Below are 17,363 nucleotides of genomic sequence, written 5' to 3' on the forward strand. Positions count from 1 at the left end.
GATCATAATAGGTTGAACATAGTCCTTAAACAAAGCGTGATATATTTGAGTGATGCTTCTCAAACAACTTAAATTTCCCAAATTTGTGTGAGTGGAAAAAAAAAATCCAAATAATATCATTTTAGGTACTTCACAAGGATGAAAGGAGATTTTGTGACCAGCTTGGCGGGACTAGAACACTCCTTAGGCTATAGGCCATGAGGTTATTGGAATGGTGTTGATTGGTGTGCTTGTACGACACACATCGAACATTTTAGCGTATCATGAGATGCAGCGATAATACTTGTAACCAATGGCGCCAAGCTTGATAGATACAGACGGTAAGCTACAAAGTCTGTTTATTGCGGTGCGTTCCGTGCTACTGCGTATGGTAGTCTATATGACGTCCGGATCGCTGAGGGTGGGGGTGGTCGGGGTGGGGGTGGCGGTGGGGGTGCTGGTGAGGGTCTTGTTCTGCGATCTGGACATCGTGATGGCGTGTTTGGGGGAGAGCTCAGTACTGTCGTTCTCGCCGGAGAGGTCCTCGAGGGACCTGTGCATGGTCTCGGGGACGAGGAAGGTGCAGAAGAAGCCAAGGGCATTGGTGCAGGCGAGTATAATGAGGGATCTACGCACGCCGATGCCGGTGTGATAGCCGCGGTCCTGGTAGCCCTCCTGCGTGTCCTGGGAGGCGTACAGGAAGCCGAAGGTGCCTATGATGGCGCCCAGCTTGCCCGCTGCGGCGGAGATGCCGTGGCAGGTGGAGCGCAGCCGCGCCGGGAACACCTCCGCCGGCAAGATGAAGGTGGTGCTGTTGGGCCCGAAGTTGGCGAAGAAGAAGGTGAGCGAGTAGAGCGACACGAAGGCGCTCGGGTGTTTTTTAAGGGTCTCGTAAGGTAGCGAGATGGCGAACATGAAGACGGTCATCATGGCGAAGCCCAGCAGCTGGATGGCGAAGCGGCCCAGCTTGTCGATGAGCGCCACCGTGCACCAGTAGCCAGGCACCGCCGAGCACAGCGCTATGAGCGCCTGCGCCTTCGACACCCGGTACACCTCCTCAAGCGCGCTCATCTTCTTTCCCCCCGGCAGCCAGCCCACTGCTGTGAACACGTCCTTCTGGAACAGATTCTGGCTGTAGAACGCCACGTCCAGCAGGAACCACGTGCTCGTCGTGCCCAGCAGGTGCAGCCCATGCCGCCTCGCGAAGTCCCACGTGAACAGCCCGTATGCCCCGCCGCCGTCCGTACCCGACAGGATCTTGTCCACCTTGTCCTGCTCGCTGCGGATCTCCACTGCCAGCACCTTCGTCATGTCCGCCGCTGCCTTCTTCGCGTTCCCCGCGACCAGCGCCGTGTACCTCGCCGTCTCCGGCATCTTCATGCGCCAGTAGTACGTGAGAGCAGCAGGAATGGCCCCCATCATGAAGATGAGCCTCCACACGAAGTCCGCTTGGGGAGCCGTGGACTGGATGGGGTCTATCTCGAACGTATCCCTGGCGCACACAGCACAGCACAACAACAACACTGCCGCTTTTTGTAAGACAATACCAACTCGCTGAGTATTTTACTTATAATTCTTATATTCCCACTGACACATTCCTTCTAAAACAGAGAATGGAGAATAGGCCGTGCTTGAAGCCGACACAGAGAGAGAGAGAGAGGGCAGGGCAGGCTCGCTTGCCTGAAATAGGCTTTTTGGAAAGCGGCAGAGACGATGAGCGAGACGGCGGCGGCGCCCAGGATGCCGAATCCCTGCATGGCGAAGACGGCCGCGATGAAGGCGCCGCGCGTGCGCTTGTTGGCATACTCGGACATGATAGTGGCGGAGAGGGGGTAGTCCCCGCCTATGCCGAAGCCCAGCCAGAAGCGGAAGAAGCAAAGCGTGGCCATGACGGACTTTGCGGTGGCGCCCAGAGAGAGGCCGGAGGCGAGGGAGCTTGCCACCATGAGCATGAGGGTCATCCCATACACCCGCTTGCGCCCCATCTTGTCGCCCAGCCAGCCGAAGAAGAGCTGGCCCATTAGCGTCCCGCACAGCGCCACGCCCGTCACCGACGCGTACACGACGGGCGGCAGCACCCCTGGCTTCCCGCCGCTGTTGGGGTCGTAGTAGTACAGCCTTCCGAGCAGCTTCGCCACCGTCGATATGCTGAACAGATCGTACGCATCCGTGAAGAAGCCCATCCCTGCTATCACTATTGCCGTGAAATGGTACCACTGCGTCTTCGCCTTGTCTAGCGCTGTCAACACCTCCAACTGCTCCCTAGCCATATTCTCGACGTCTGCTCTAGCACCACCAAGCACGATATTAGGGTTCTTCACCGGAGTGCTCTAAGATTACACAAGCTATCATCGACTGCTCCTCATCACCCGCAGCTCTCAAACCGTCCTCTACGATCATACACATCTAGACCAGCAGCTTATACACGCTCTCGACGCAAGAACATTCACGGTGCATATTCCCCAGGTTCTCATGTTTCATATCTGCTCTTCCTCGGCAATGGCTTCATATCTGCTCTTTCTTGGAAATGTGATCTTGCCCGCTCCGCCCCTCTTTCGTCCTTGTGCTCTGAGTCTGTAATATTATTATTATTATTATTATTAGTGCCCCACAGCAGCGTGTAATTCAGACTCCAGAGCACATTGGCTATGTTTTTCATGATCCCTAGCCTCGAAGCCTTCGCACGTAAACGTGATTACGTTGCGACTACGTGGATTTCGGTGCTCATGTCGTTTAGATTTGTTGGGAGGGGCCTTTCTACGGTGCTTGTTCACTCTTGAAGTGCAAGGGATTCGATCCTAGGATGGGTGCTCGGATAGAAAGGAGTTTTGATGTACATCCTTCCATGGAGGTGTACCTTCTCTCCTCATATTGTCATGTAGCATGAATGCACTCTTTCGTTTACGTTCCTCCCTATCTTAGTGCGGATGGATGGTGGAGTTGGAAGCTAGATTGCATAATATGAACTACGAGATTCATATAATATAGATAGATAACATGGGATTATTATACGATGTCTCTAAAATATATAGGATACAATATGGGAACATGTCATCAAATATATGGTAACCTTATTAGATTAATAAAATCGTTAGTAGGATGCTTACAAAGATTAATCCTATATAAAATAAAGGTTTTTTCTTATGAAATAATATTTCCCTAAATAATAGTCACTTGACATGTCTAACTGGTCATTAGGTTAAGAGACTACAAAGATAAAGCTTACAAATTAAAATGTATGGTTTTAATCATTATTAAATTAATTAGGGCATAACCTAATGAGATTCAAATTTAGTTTGAGATAAAATAATACTTTTAAATGATTAAAAATATTATATATATATATATATATATATAATATTTAACTCTGAATAAAACAAATATTTTAACAACACGGTTTTGATAACTTGTACCTCCATAATATATTCACATCATAAACTTTTCAACACATAAATATAAAGTAACAATTTAGATTGTGAATTCAAATATCAATATATAATACAACATGTATAAAATCTAAAAAGTTGATACAATTTGTACATAATGTTTCTACAAGCTAATGATTATGAAAATGTTTTGTTACATTTAAAAGTATTTAGTACTAATGAGTCTTTACCTAGATTTTATTAATATGAAAGAATATGGGATTTAATTAATATGAGAAATATGAGACTATTATATAAAGGCCCCTAAAAATATGAGATATAATATGGAGACATGTCGACAATTACATGGATTATTATATTGTATTAAGGAATTCTCATTTGATTAATATGAAAATTATAAATATTAGATTAATATACAAGAGCCCCCCAAAACACGAGATATAATATGGAGACATGTCAGGAAATACATGGATGATCAAATTCAATTAAGTAATTCTAAGTTGATCAATAGAAAATTTCTTTCATATAAACAATGATTCTTTAATAAAAAAGATTATTCCTCTATCAGTTCTATACGTTTATTAAGGTGTTACTATATTTGATCGATCTTTCATCTTATGGATTGCAAAGGCATTTAATGTTTGTTTACATTAATTAATCAATAAATTTTAAATGTTAAAGTACAAAAATAAAAATACTAATATAATTTTTTAAAGTTTATATTTAAATAAATCAAAATTTTATTTTAATTTTTTAGTTATTTAAATATTTTAACACTTTATTTCTTAACTTATCATTTGAATTAAATATTCAAATATAGATTGTATGAGTTAAAATTTTGATCTTAAGTAAATGCAAATTAAATTTATTGATTACACCTTTAAATATCGTTAAGAAAATGCTATTTTTAAATGTGAAAAATATATTATAAAAAGATAGCTATAGTAACAACTCTTCTTGATGAAGTTATCATTCAAAAAGAGATATTTAGGATAGGAAACAACTTGGGAAAATATATATAATTATGTAATTAACTAATATGCATGTGAGACCCAAAGTACAATAAATTTGCACACAATTGAGATGTAAAGTACACGATTATACAACAAACTTATGTACAATTGACATGGAAAGTACGCAATTGTATAATAGACTCATATGCAATTGAGACACATAGTATATGTGATGTTTCAACTTTTTCCACTTCCTATAAGTTATATTTGAAGAGTTTAGACTATTAAAGTGGGATCTCGAATAAAATAATCTATGTCTCGTACCCCAATACCTTTCGGGACTGTAAGAAGCTGGGAATACTTAGAATGTTAATAATATGCCATGTCACACTGACACTGGTATATAAGGAGAGAAGTTGTAATTTTTCACATCTTTTTGACATATCAATACAATTACAATCTTTCTCTCCCTTCTTGCTCCAAGCTTCCATGGCTTCTTCATCTTTCCTGTCTTTCTCTCTCCAATTCTAGTCTTTCTCTCTCCTCGTCACTCTATTTCTCTCTCTTCCTGCAGTCTTTCTCTCTCCTCTGCAGTCTTTCTCTCTCCTCTTCTTCTCTCCCTAGTTCTCTCTCTGACAAGTGGTATCAGAGCTTCAGTCTTTGATCCATTATTTTCTTCCATTTTCACTCCTATTTTCCCATTTCAAAACCAATTTCAGACAAAAATGGTACAAGACAGTGACTAGTGGAGTGCTGCAGGACAACTACAGTTAGCAATGACTACATCTGGAGTTATTCAAGGTCAGATATGGCGGGTAAAGGCTTAAATGGCTGGACGTCATCAAATTTTATGCAAAAATGGAGGTAACTAGGGTAAAGAATGGTTAACCGGGCTTAGTTAGAGACTAAACTACAGTTACTTTTCAAAAGAGGTCTTCCTTTCCTCTTTCCTCAAGCTCTGCCCAAGCTTTCATGGAGTTTGCTGGCTGAGATCTCTTCTTTTCTCACTGATCTTTGCTCTCCATCAACAATGGCCTGCATAATGGCACTCTAGACATCAAATGCAACAAGTGGAGTACCAATCATGCCCTGTAGAAGCTGCCACGTGGCCTGGACAGCAGCCCGAAATTTGCGCTGATTTTTCCAGCCCTGTTCTCCTCCAGTTCTCAGCCAATCTTCAGCTATGGTGCTTCTAATTCATCATTGGCAGTGATTCCTTCAAGGTTTTGGTGTGTTTACTCCAAAATAGAACCATATTTCTCAGCTTTTCACTCTCTTGAAACCCTACATGAACAGTCCATGGGCAGCCATGAAAGCTTCAGCCCAAGCTTCCATTTCTTGACAATTTCTTGAAGATTCTTCATCCTTTTGGCCCGTGGAATCATTTCAGCAAGGATTCTTCAACAAATTGCAAGGATTAAGCACGGGATGGCTTAAGATTGAAGATCAAGAGCTTCTATGGAGCAAAAATTTGGGGGAAACGGGTTTAATGCTTCAATTTCAAGCATTTGAAGCTTCAAGATTGGTCTCTACCATCAGATAAGCAAGCTTCTTGGATTATTTTGCTAACATTGGACAACCGGGAGCCCTATCAAGCATTTGGCAAGTTATTTTCAGCCATGTCAAGGTATTTCTCTTCAATTTTTAATCTCTCTCATTAATCCAACTGCTGAGCTTAAGCCATTTGACTGAGAGATTAAAGAATTGAACATTTTCATCAAATTCTCAACCAACCTTTGCTTGAATTCATCTATTCATGAATGCAATGCTTGTCTAATGCATATTAGCTTCAATCAGTGAATGAAGGGCCTCAATCTGAGATTTCAGCATAACATTTGAATCCTATGGACTGAATACATTCATTGATTCCTTTGCTTACTCTAATCCAATTGATTGGTTGATTCTCTTTTGCCTAAATTGGAAAATTGTAAAGGGTAAGTACTAGCAATCAGTGAGTCACTGAATTGCATAGGTAAAACCCTTCTTCCATCTCAAGTTCTTTTATCTCAATCAATTGCATCTCATGAAAGGCTGAATGAATATTTTCCAAATGCATATCATGCTGATTGCTTAGTACACTAGCCTCTGCCATGTTGATATTCCCACCGAGGAAAAAGGTGGATGCCGGGGGAGATAGTGGGACAAAAGAGAGGTGACCCTCCCTCACTATCGAAGATCCCGAAGGGGTGCAACCAACCGACCCGGGGGGAACTTTGCCCACCTCCCGGTGATTCGGAGCCCGTGTAGGGAGCCCGTCCTGCCGTTTTATCCCTCACACAGGTACAGCGAGTGGAGAATTGAAGATTGAAGACTTTCCAACGACTCAAGTACCTATTGGAGTAAAACAGGGTAAAACAGGGCATTTTCAGGTTACCCACAGGGTATTTACAGGTGGATACAGGTACACCCTTTGATACAGAAGTACAGGTGCAGGTACTACAGGGTACCCACAGGTCCTATATACCCCTTTGCAGGGTTTGGTAGCCTTTGGAGGTTACTTTCTTGCATTACAGGGTCAAAACAGGGCACTTACAGGTCTAAACAGGGTGCAGGACTGGACAGTTCAGACTCTGAAAGTCAGTTACAGAATTTTCTGTCCTAAACCTGTTATAGCGTGCTATAGCTCATCTCGAAGAGGGCATTGTAAGCTTCGATTCGCACAAAAAAGTTTTGCAATCGGAGCTTTCTAGCCAAAGTTATAGCCGTTTTACTGACAGGGGGTACTGCAGGACTGCACTATTATGGCAGGGCATAAAGGCAAAAATAAGGTCCAGGAGGACTATGCACAGCAAATCAGGGATTCTATGATGGAAAGCACATTTCAAGAGAACCCTGAAGAGCCTCAACAAGGAGAAATTAGCATGCTCAATGATACTTTGTGTGCCCATGAACTAAGGCATAGAGAGCGACATGAGGCCATGCTATCAAGAATGGATCAGATGGTTCAATCTACTGATCAGACTAAGGCTTCCATTGATAGATTGGTAATGTCCAATGAACTACTCATGGCACAAGTCTCTAAACTTTTACAATTACAAGTGGCATCAAAAGAAGCTAATGAAAAGGCCTGTTCAAATACTGATCCTTCAGTTCCACTTCAGCCATCCAACCAAAATGGTCATGGAGATGGAATCATAGGAAGAAGAGGCATACCCAATAGTCAATATGAAGTGGGAGAAGCTTCACAAAGGCATGATGACTATTTGGGCAGTTTGAACGGTGCCAATACTCAAGCTTTTGGACTGCATACACAGCATTCTAGGGGTGCTTTACCAACAGGAAGATTACAGGGTAATTCTCAGCCACCTGTTGGAAGATTTCAATCTCATTTTGGGGGTTCTGTACTTGGAAATTCTGATCAGCCAGTTTTGGGACAGCAACCTTTCCATGATAGAGAATTCAAGGACAAAATTATTTTATCCAAATTCAATGGCCAGTCATCTTCACCATCAGAATTAGAGGAATGGACCTCTAAGATGGAGTCTTATTTTGATATATTTCCTAAAACTGATGTTATGAAGATACACTTTGCCTCCTTGCACTTAGAAGGATTTGCTCACACTTGGTGGAGGTATATCAAGAAAGAGAATGTACTTATTGAAAATTGGGAAGCTTTCAAGGCACTTATGGCTGAAGTCTTTGTTTCACCTCTTGAGAAAGAGAAGTTAGAACGAAGATGGTACAACTTGGAACAAAGGAGCCTAAGTGTAAGAGATTATACAAACCAATTCCTTAACTTGACCATGTATGTGGAAAACATCAGTGATGAGGCCAAGTTACACAAGTTCATGTATGGTTTGGAACCATCCTTGTCAGCTGATGTTATGGCGCAAAATCCTACTTCACTTTTCAAGGCTATTGAGCTTGCAGAGCGCTTTGGAAGGAAGTATAGGAAAGAATCTTCATTTCAGCCAAGTTATGGACAGCCAAGGACTGTTTTAAAGCAAGGGCAAGTTGGTAACAATTATGGCAGCAACCATATGCCTAGTGGGAGCTTACGGATACCAACTTATCCCCCATTTAATGCTTCTAGGCTTCAAGGCAATTTCAGGACAGCAAACAGTCCAAAGGTTGAATTTAAGCAAGGTGACAATAAGCCTAAGTCTACTTCAGCCAATACAAATTCTAGAAATATTCCCATGGATCTTTACAAGGAAAGAAAGGACAAAGGCTTATGCTTCAAGTGTGGAGAAAAGTATACTCCTGACCATGCTTCAAAGTGTGTATACAAAAATGCCAAGCCAAAAATTCAGAGTATGCTAGTTCTTGAGGACCTTGAAAATGACATAGATGAAGTTAATACAGTCCCAATCAATGCTGAAAATGAAGATTTCGAGGATGATGGTGGACATGAGTACTTCTATGATCCATCTGACTCTTTTCCTTTTGATCCAGGCGGTGATATCCCATTTGATCCTGGTGGATTTTGTAATGAGTTGCCTGCTGCCACTAATTGTTCTATCTCTATGGATGCTTGGACGGGATCTAAGAACCCTAATACACTTCGTATGAAGGGAAGCATATGTGGAAAGCCAGTGTTCATCCTGATAGATAGTGGCAGTACCCACAGTTTTGTCAATAAATCCATTTTGTACAAGTTGAATTGTGTTCCCACCGACTTACAGCAGCCCATTAGAGTACAAGTGGCTAATGGTGAAGAGGAAATCAGCACACAAATCTGTCCACAGGTTTCTTTGCAGATGGCTGAAAATTTTGAAGTCAAAGTAAACCTGATCACTTTGGAAATGGGGCCCATAGATATTGTACTTGGTTGTGACTGGTTGATGACCTTAGGCAGGATTACTATGGATTTCTCACAGTTATATATGGAGTTTTTCTCCAATGGACAGCTCATCCGTTTACAGGGGATCCCTAGTAAATCTGATTTTCAGCTTATCACCATTCAACAACTCAAGAAAGAGTACAAGAAGCGCTCACAGATATTTGTATTGCATTTGAACAAAGAAACACATGATCAGCCCAAAAATTCAGCAAACCATCCAGCCTTGACAGCTCTTCTTGAGGAGTACAGAGATCTATTTGAAGTACCTACTTCATTGCCTCCTAAGAGAGCGGTGGATCACCCCATTGATTTGGAACCCAACTCAAAGACGATCAATAAGCCACCTTACAGACTATCAAAATGTGAACGAGAGGAAGTAGCCAAGCAAATCAAAGAGCTTCTTGAAATGGGATTCATTGAACCAAGTTCTTCACCGTATGCATCCCCAGTCCTGTTAGTCAAAAAGAAAGATGGATCTTTCAGAATGTGCATTGACTACAGGGATCTTAACAAGATAACAGTGAAGAACAGGTATCCTATACCCAGGATAGATGATTTGCTTGATGAGCTTAAGGGGGCTCGATTCTTCACGAAGATTGATTTGAGATCAGGGTATCATCAGATTCGCATGAGAGAGGGTGATGAGGTCAAGACTGCTTTTAGGACTGATCGTGGGCTTTACCATTTCTTGGTGATGCCATTCGGCCTTACAAACGCTCCAGCTACCTTTCAAAGCCTGATGAATAAGATTCTACAACCTTTCCTCTTTCAGTTTGTCTTGGTATTCTTCGACGACATTTTGATCTACAGCAAGACTTTTCAGGATCATTTGTCGCATATGAGGAAGGTTTTTGATGTGTTGAGACATCATAGGCTTTTTGCTAAGGAGAAGAAGTGTTCTTTCATGCAGACTGAAGTGGAATACTTGGGACATATAGTCAGTGAAAAAGGAATACAGGCTGATCCCAAGAAGGTGCAATGCATAAAAGATTGGCCAACGCCTACTACTACTACCTCTCTTAGAGGATTTCTTGGTCTATCTTCATTCTATCGCAGATTTATAAAGCATTATGCGGCAATTGCAGCCCCTTTAACTGACAGGTTGAAGAAAGAGGCTTTCTTTTGGGATTCTCTTGCAGATAGCAGCCTTAACCAGTTAAAGGAATTACTTACCTCCGCTCCTATTCTTGTATGCCCGGATTTCTCTAAAGAGTTTACTATACAATGTGATGCTAGTGGCCGTGGCATTGGGGCTGTTTTGCTTCAGGAGCATGGAGTAATTGCATTTGAAAGCCGTAAGCTTACTGATAAGGAGATGGCCATGAATGTTTATGATCAGGAAATGTTGGCTATTCTGCATGCAATCAAGAAATGGCACCATTACTTATATGGCAGCCGATTCAGAGTGCATAGTGATCATCGCGTACTCAAGTATTTCCTTACTCAGTCAAATCTTACTCCAAAGCAACGACGATGGGTAGCAACATTACAAAATTATGACTTTGACATCACTCATACAAGGGGCAAAGATAACATAGTGGCTGATTCTCTCTCTCGTATGTGGGCCTGCAAAGTATCAGCCATGACGGAATTACATAGTGATTGGATTGAAGAGCTACAAGAGGCATATCTCTTAGATGAGGAATTCAGCCAAATCTTTCAGAAATTACAGCAAGGTCTCATGGAAGAAAACTCGCACTACCAGCTTAAAAATGGTCTTATTTGGTGGAAGGGCAAGATTGTTATTCCCTCTACTTCTTCCTTCAAGCGAAAAATTATGGAGGAGATGCATTCTTCACCTTTAGCTGGACACTTGGGAGTTTTCAAGACTTATGACAGGATCAGCAAGAGCTTTTATTGGAAAGGACTGTGGAAAGATGTCAAGGACTTCGTTATGAAGTGTATGCCTTGTCAGCAAAATAAGGATAGCACCCATAAGCCAGGAGGTTTATTGCAGCCATTGCCTATTCCTACGGGTAAATGGACTCATATTACTATGGACTTTATCACTGGCTTACCTACTACCAAGAAGGGGTGGAATAGCATTTATGTGGTGGTTGACAGACTCACCAAAGCAGCTCATTTTATCCCAACAAAAATTCAGTTTACTGCTTCTCAGGTGGCCAACCAGTTTATGGAGCATATTTTCAGATTGCATGGATTACCGCAGGTGATTGTCCATGATAGGGACTCAAAGTTTATGAGTAACTTTTGGCAAGCGGTATTTACATCTATGGGTACCAAGTTGGCTCCATCTACGGCTTATCATCCCCAAACTGATGGACAGACAGAGAGAGTTAATAAATGGTTGGAGACTTATCTTCGCCATTTTTGCTATGATGTCCAAACCTCATGGGATTCTTGGTTACACCTGGCTGAGTTTGCTTATAATAATTCCACTCATGCGAGCATAGGAGTTTCACCCTTTGAGGCTTTGTATGGTTACAAGGTGCCCCTACCCACAGTCATTTTTAACGAAAAGATCAACCCTCATGGGAAGGAAGAGTTGGATAGAATGCAGACCCTTCTTCAGCAATGCAAGGTGAATCTAAGGAAGGCTCAAGATCAGATGAAGATGTATGCTGATGAGAAGAGGAGGCCTTTAGAGTTCCAGGAAGGAGAGCTGGTTTTGTTGAAGGTGCCCAAATCCAAGTATTCTACATTGAAAGATGGATCCAGTAATAAGCTTGCCCACAGATTCTATGGCCCTTACAGGATCCTTAAGCGGATTGGAGATTTGGCATACAGACTAGAGCTTCCCTCTTCTACAAAAATTCATAACGTCTTCCATGTTAGTCAGCTCAAGCCCTATTATGGTGATCCAATGGATTTAGTTGATGAGCTGCCACCTATTGATGAAGATGGTATTGTTCAGTACATCCCAGAGGCTGTTATAGGTCAGCGTGAAAAGAAGCTTCGATCACGTTCTATTGTGGAATATTTGATTAAATGGAGAGGTTTACCCTCTGAAGAGGCTTCTTGGAGACCTGATTCAATATTGGATGAGTATCCATACTTGAAGGATACATTGGTGGCTGAAGCCTACTGCTTTTGGAGCTAGTATTGGTGCAGACTGGTTCAGGACAGCACGTTGTTTTAGAACAGTTTTTGTCGTACTTCATTTTCAGAATTGAGCTATCTACATGAGCTTAAAGTACTCTTCAAGAGCTTCGTTTTGATATGTGGTACACTTCATTTGGACACTTCTATCAAAAGTTATGGCTGATTTGGTCCAGCAGGGACTGTTATTCCAGCAAGCTGTCTACTTTCTTCTGGAACTATTTGTTGAAGATTCTATGGCTCCAATGGCTTCTAAGGTTCTTCAAATCATGTATATAGCAGGGTCCACTTTTCGTACTTCAAACTCAGCCCTTGTAATGATAAATTCTTCACTCATTCCCTATTTGTTAAGCTGTAAAACAGAGTAGTACTCTGTTCTATCCATCTTTTCTTTAGCTCTTTCTAGTTTTGTTTTTGGGGACAAAAACTTTTGGGAAGGGATGGATTGTAAGAAGCTGGGAATACTTAGAATGTTAATAATATGCCATGTCACACTGACACTGGTATATAAGGAGAGAAGTTGTAATTTTTCACATCTTTTTGACATATCAATACAATTACAATCTTTCTCTCCCTTCTTGCTCCAAGCTTCCATGGCTTCTTCATCTTTCCTGTCTTTCTCTCTCCAATTCTAGTCTTTCTCTCTCCTCGTCACTCTATTTCTCTCTCTTCCTGCAGTCTTTCTCTCTCCTCTGCAGTCTTTCTCTCTCCTCTTCTTCTCTCCCTAGTTCTCTCTCTGACAGGGACCAATATACGGCTGTGAACATCTCTACACGAGAATTGCCATGTGCACAACGGTTATAACTAGTAAGTCTAGGGTAGACTAAACATGTTTAATACTTAAGCAAGTCAAGACTTGACTTGCAAGAGATTAAGGCCAAGAAAAAAAAACCTTAATCTTTTTAAAAGCTTAATTAAAAGAAGGAGTTGACGGCTAGATTGCATCATCCTTCAAAAACGAATTCATCCCCATCATATTTACCTCCATAAATTCAAAAATTTGACATGTAGAATAAAAGCCTGAGATCTCCCTTCTCAGTCTCAACAAAGTGCTCTAACAATCTCCCCCTTTTCTTAGTTCAGATCAAAGCAAGATCACCCAAAAGCAAGGCAAACCAGTCCTGGCATCTTTGGCAACCTCTTTGGACCTCAAATATCAGATCGCTAGCATCAGATTACATCTCAATTAAAGCTTCCAGATAACTAGATTGGCAATATGCCCTCCATAAAGAACTTTTCTTCTTGGCCACAACTCATAACACCCCCCCCCCCCCCCCCCTTCAATTTAATTATAAATATGGGGCATGAGGAGTTGTTAAGGACATGAGCGTGAATTAAGAGGAGAGACTCTTCTCAAACCAAGAGAGAAAAAGAGAGAGAGAGAGAGATGCAAGAGGAGCATGAGAGAAGAAATTCTTATCGCAAAGACAAGAGGGATACTCCGCAGGCTTTTGAAGTCGAATTCTAACTCTTCTACCTTCATTTCCCTATAGAATCAAGACTTTGCTCGATTTTTTCTCAATTTCTATTGTCGCGTGGGTACGACCACTAAATGAAATGGAAAGTGCTGACATTATAAACAAAGTTGTGAATACCAACAACAACCAAGCTCTTGTCGTAAATCCCTAAGTGCCATATTTGACTATTATTTTAAATATTAAATACCACAAATAGATCATCATCTCATGGGCTGGTAACAAAAAATTACATCCATAAGAGTAGGATTTTTCGATATAATCTCATATCATAGTAAATTACAAGAAAATTCTTAATCACAAATTCAAAGGATTAGTTTGGATTACATGAGATATACTAGGAATAGAACATAGGGAAGATTCTACACTATCCGAAAGAATTTATAATTTTTATTGCATCAAATAGGATTTTACCAAGAGCTAGATTAAGGGACTATGATTTTTGCAACAATAAATATTTAAGTAGTTAAAATGTTGAATCCAATTTGTATGAAACTGATAGAACCTCTGATCAATAAATACTAATGCTAATCCCTTAAAAAATCTTGAGATGGAATTAGTAGAATACTTTTGTAATAAAATATTCAAGGGTTTTGAATCTAATGAATTATCAGTAAACAAGGACCTACAGAATTTCGTTAAGGAAAAAAAAACAATCATCACGGAAGCTTGCTCTCAAAGAGGAAAATTTTGGAAAATTAAACTCATATTAAAATTTATCTTGGGCTAGATCCCAAGGGGAAGATTAATTCGAGAGGATTATTGGAAGATATTGCCACTTATGCTAAGTTTAGCCTTGATATTGTTATTCTAGGAAAAGGGTTTGTCTTGGAAGGAAATTCGTTAAACTTTTTGTGTATAATACATTTGAGTAAGTTATTTGTGGTTGTAAATTAGATTCTGGTTTCTCTTAATTTATCAAGATAAAGATTGATAATCACATACATATCACTAATTGAGGCAATATTTCAATGGGCACAAAATGCCGACTGAGGAAGTGTCCCTAATGGCGCTAGACCTCCCCAAGGTCAACATGAATAAAACCTACTTTTTTTCATGTCAGTGAGTATGGACTGATCACGACACTGTCAAGCATTTTTTTCAAAAACTGAAAACCCCTAGAAAAAACTGTAGATATGTTTGATTTTTGTTAGCTTAATTGTTTGCGTGATTGTTTGTTTTGCCATTTCATAGTTGGATTTTCTGTGTTTGTCTAGTTTAGGATTTGTTTTTGTCATTTTGTTTGATTTTTTAAGGAAACTTGATAGCCTTGGTCGAGTTTGGTATCTTTTAGACAGGTTGGAGATAGAGTTTGCTAGTAGTTGCCAAACATCGAGAAACTAGTAAGTTTTCTTGCCAAGTCTCTTATGCATCACAGGGGGGGATTATGGGGTTCATGAGCATTTCACATTGCACTTGTCTGATTCACTACACTTGGGGGTCGTCTCTTGATTTTATCAAATACTTCCATGCCATGGGTTGGGTTGATGCACGTTTTGCACCATCGTTGAGCATAGCATGAGGCCTACTACATCTATATGTAGTAAATCTTAGTTGCACGTGCACTTGAGAGAGCACCTTTCAATGAGCACGCACTGTTTCTTGCACACACGAGAGTTTGGATTTTCATCACCGAGTTAGGAGCCTTTGGTTGAGTGGGAAAGGTGGTTGGGTGAGTTTGAGGGTCATAAAGGACACCGTCAGTTGTGAGATGGGTTATTTTTCATGGTCAACATCTTGAGGTCCATTATTTTATTGAGTGATAGTGAGATTTTGGGTGGGTGGAGCGAAGTATGACATTTTCTGACAGCACCTAAAAACATGCCATTTATTGCAACAATTTTTTGGCAAAACTATATACAATTGACACCTTATTACTAAATTTTTACATGAATTCAATGCAGATGCGGTGTTCGTTGTTGCTGTCTTTGGAGGCCGTGTCCTTGCAGTCTAGCTAGGAGATGAATCTATGGGAAAGTTCTTGTATGAGAGGAAGGTGGAGTTTTAGATAAAAATTTGATAGGTCTACTTAGTGAATCTCAGCTATGACTATTTAAAATTTTACTGTAGGGATTATTACTACTTAGAGGAGATAGGACCTTGTTATAAATTAGGAGTTTTCGGGGGAATTTTAAACAAACCACAAGGTCTTGACAAGTTGATAGGATATCTTAGTATTAATCTCAGGGATGGAGGATTTCATTAGTTATGCTACCTCCTACCTCCTAATGATGAAATTCTTTATGAAAAATACATAGCATTATGATTGTGATTATTGTCTACAGTAATACTGTAGTGATGATCAAGGGGTGATCATTAGATCATTGATGATTATTATGGAGATTTCTTTGGGGAGGTGTTGAATATCAGATTCAAGAGAATAGACTCTTGGCAAGGACGAAGTAATCCAAAGGGGACTGCTTTGCTACTAGGCAATTCCCTATGGAGGCCAACATGGGTGTTATCAAGGTAATTTGTAAATCACCCATGTGCATCAAGGTAACCATTAGCAGCCTTTGACCATGTTGAATATGTCTTATAAGCTTTTTGTCAAGGCTTTGGCACTCAAAATTAAGTGATTACTAGCTTAAGTCATCCACCCCGAGCATTATGGCTTCATTTTTTTTATCAGAAGATAGAAAATGCCATCCCTAGCCTTGCAACAGCTAATTGACTAAGCAATGATTGGTGGACAGGACTACCTCTTAGTGAATGGATTTTGAAAAGGCATGTAATCACATTTCTTAGGATTTCATCTGCATTTACCTCGAAGCAATGGTCTTTGGAAGGAAGTTCTCTAGAATGATTATGACACTCCTTTCAAGTGTAGAAGTTAAGAGTATCCATTAATGGGGCGATCTCCAAATCCTTTGAGCTCAAAAGGTCTATGAGACAGGGTTGTCACGTAGCCCTACTTCTCTATGCCATAGAAATCAGCCATTGCTAAGAAGATTAGACCAGGTATTAGTACCAAGAGGGACCTGGCAAAGCCTAAACATGCACGATGTTAGGGCAAGTAGTAAGTCAATTCTTCGTGGAGGATAACTCCAACATCATCACGGCCCAATGAAGTCAACTCAACACATTGTTTGAATCTTTTCAAGACTTCTCTGGCCTATCAGGCTCAATAATAAGCAAGACCAAATTTGAAGTGTTGTATCTAATGACACCCTTGAATGGCTTCCACTATTAGGCTAGAAGATAATTAAGAAATGGGAGGTTTTTAGATACCTTGGATTGCCCCTTGTTAGGCATGGGGATCACTATTACCTAGTGCTTCAATTGGCTAAAGACTAAAATGGCTTCAAAATTACAAAATTGGAATGTAGAAGCTATTGCTTTAGGGATAAGGTTCCTCATCTTAAGTTCTATACTAATGGTTATAGTTATCTTTGTAGCTAGCATCTTTACCTTCAGCAAATAGGCATGGAATGAACTTGGAGAGGTACTCAATCGCTTCTTGTGGGCTAGAGGAGATGCCCAAGCTAGGCATGCCATTTTCATGGGACATTGTCACTCATAATAGTAAGGGGGGCAGTTACATTTTGGGGGGGTCTCTCTCTCTCGTATCCTTCGATTGGTCGCCGAATTCCCTGCTCTACGTATCTCCCGATTCCTACAAGCCCTTCTCTCTGTTCGCCCCAGACCCTCTGTCTCTCTGGCGTTTTGCGAATTGGGGCCTCCTTCCATGGTGGGCTTGGCCTCCGCCCCTTTTTCTGCAATGGGT

General features: G+C 41.0%; 1 protein-coding gene across 1 annotated transcript; it reads right to left on the reverse strand.

Annotated features, from left to right (window-relative positions):
* Positions 1-375: 375 nt before the first annotated feature.
* Positions 376-2,249, reverse strand: LOC148021638 (low affinity inorganic phosphate transporter 1-like). The gene is made up of 2 exons (XM_087696748.1): positions 1,660-2,249; positions 376-1,471 (listed from the first exon to the last, which is right to left on the reverse strand). Exons 1-2 carry the CDS (start codon positions 2,247-2,249, stop codon positions 376-378), a joined length of 1,686 nt encoding a protein of 561 aa, XP_087552874.1.
* Between the last annotated feature and the right edge of the window lie 15,114 nt (positions 2,250-17,363).

This window comes from Lygodium microphyllum, chromosome 17 (assembly GCF_053477565.2).
Source record: "Lygodium microphyllum isolate KBCC chromosome 17, Lygodium_microphyllum_v1.1.10, whole genome shotgun sequence".
Classification (NCBI taxonomy): domain Eukaryota; kingdom Viridiplantae; phylum Streptophyta; class Polypodiopsida; order Schizaeales; family Lygodiaceae; genus Lygodium; species Lygodium microphyllum.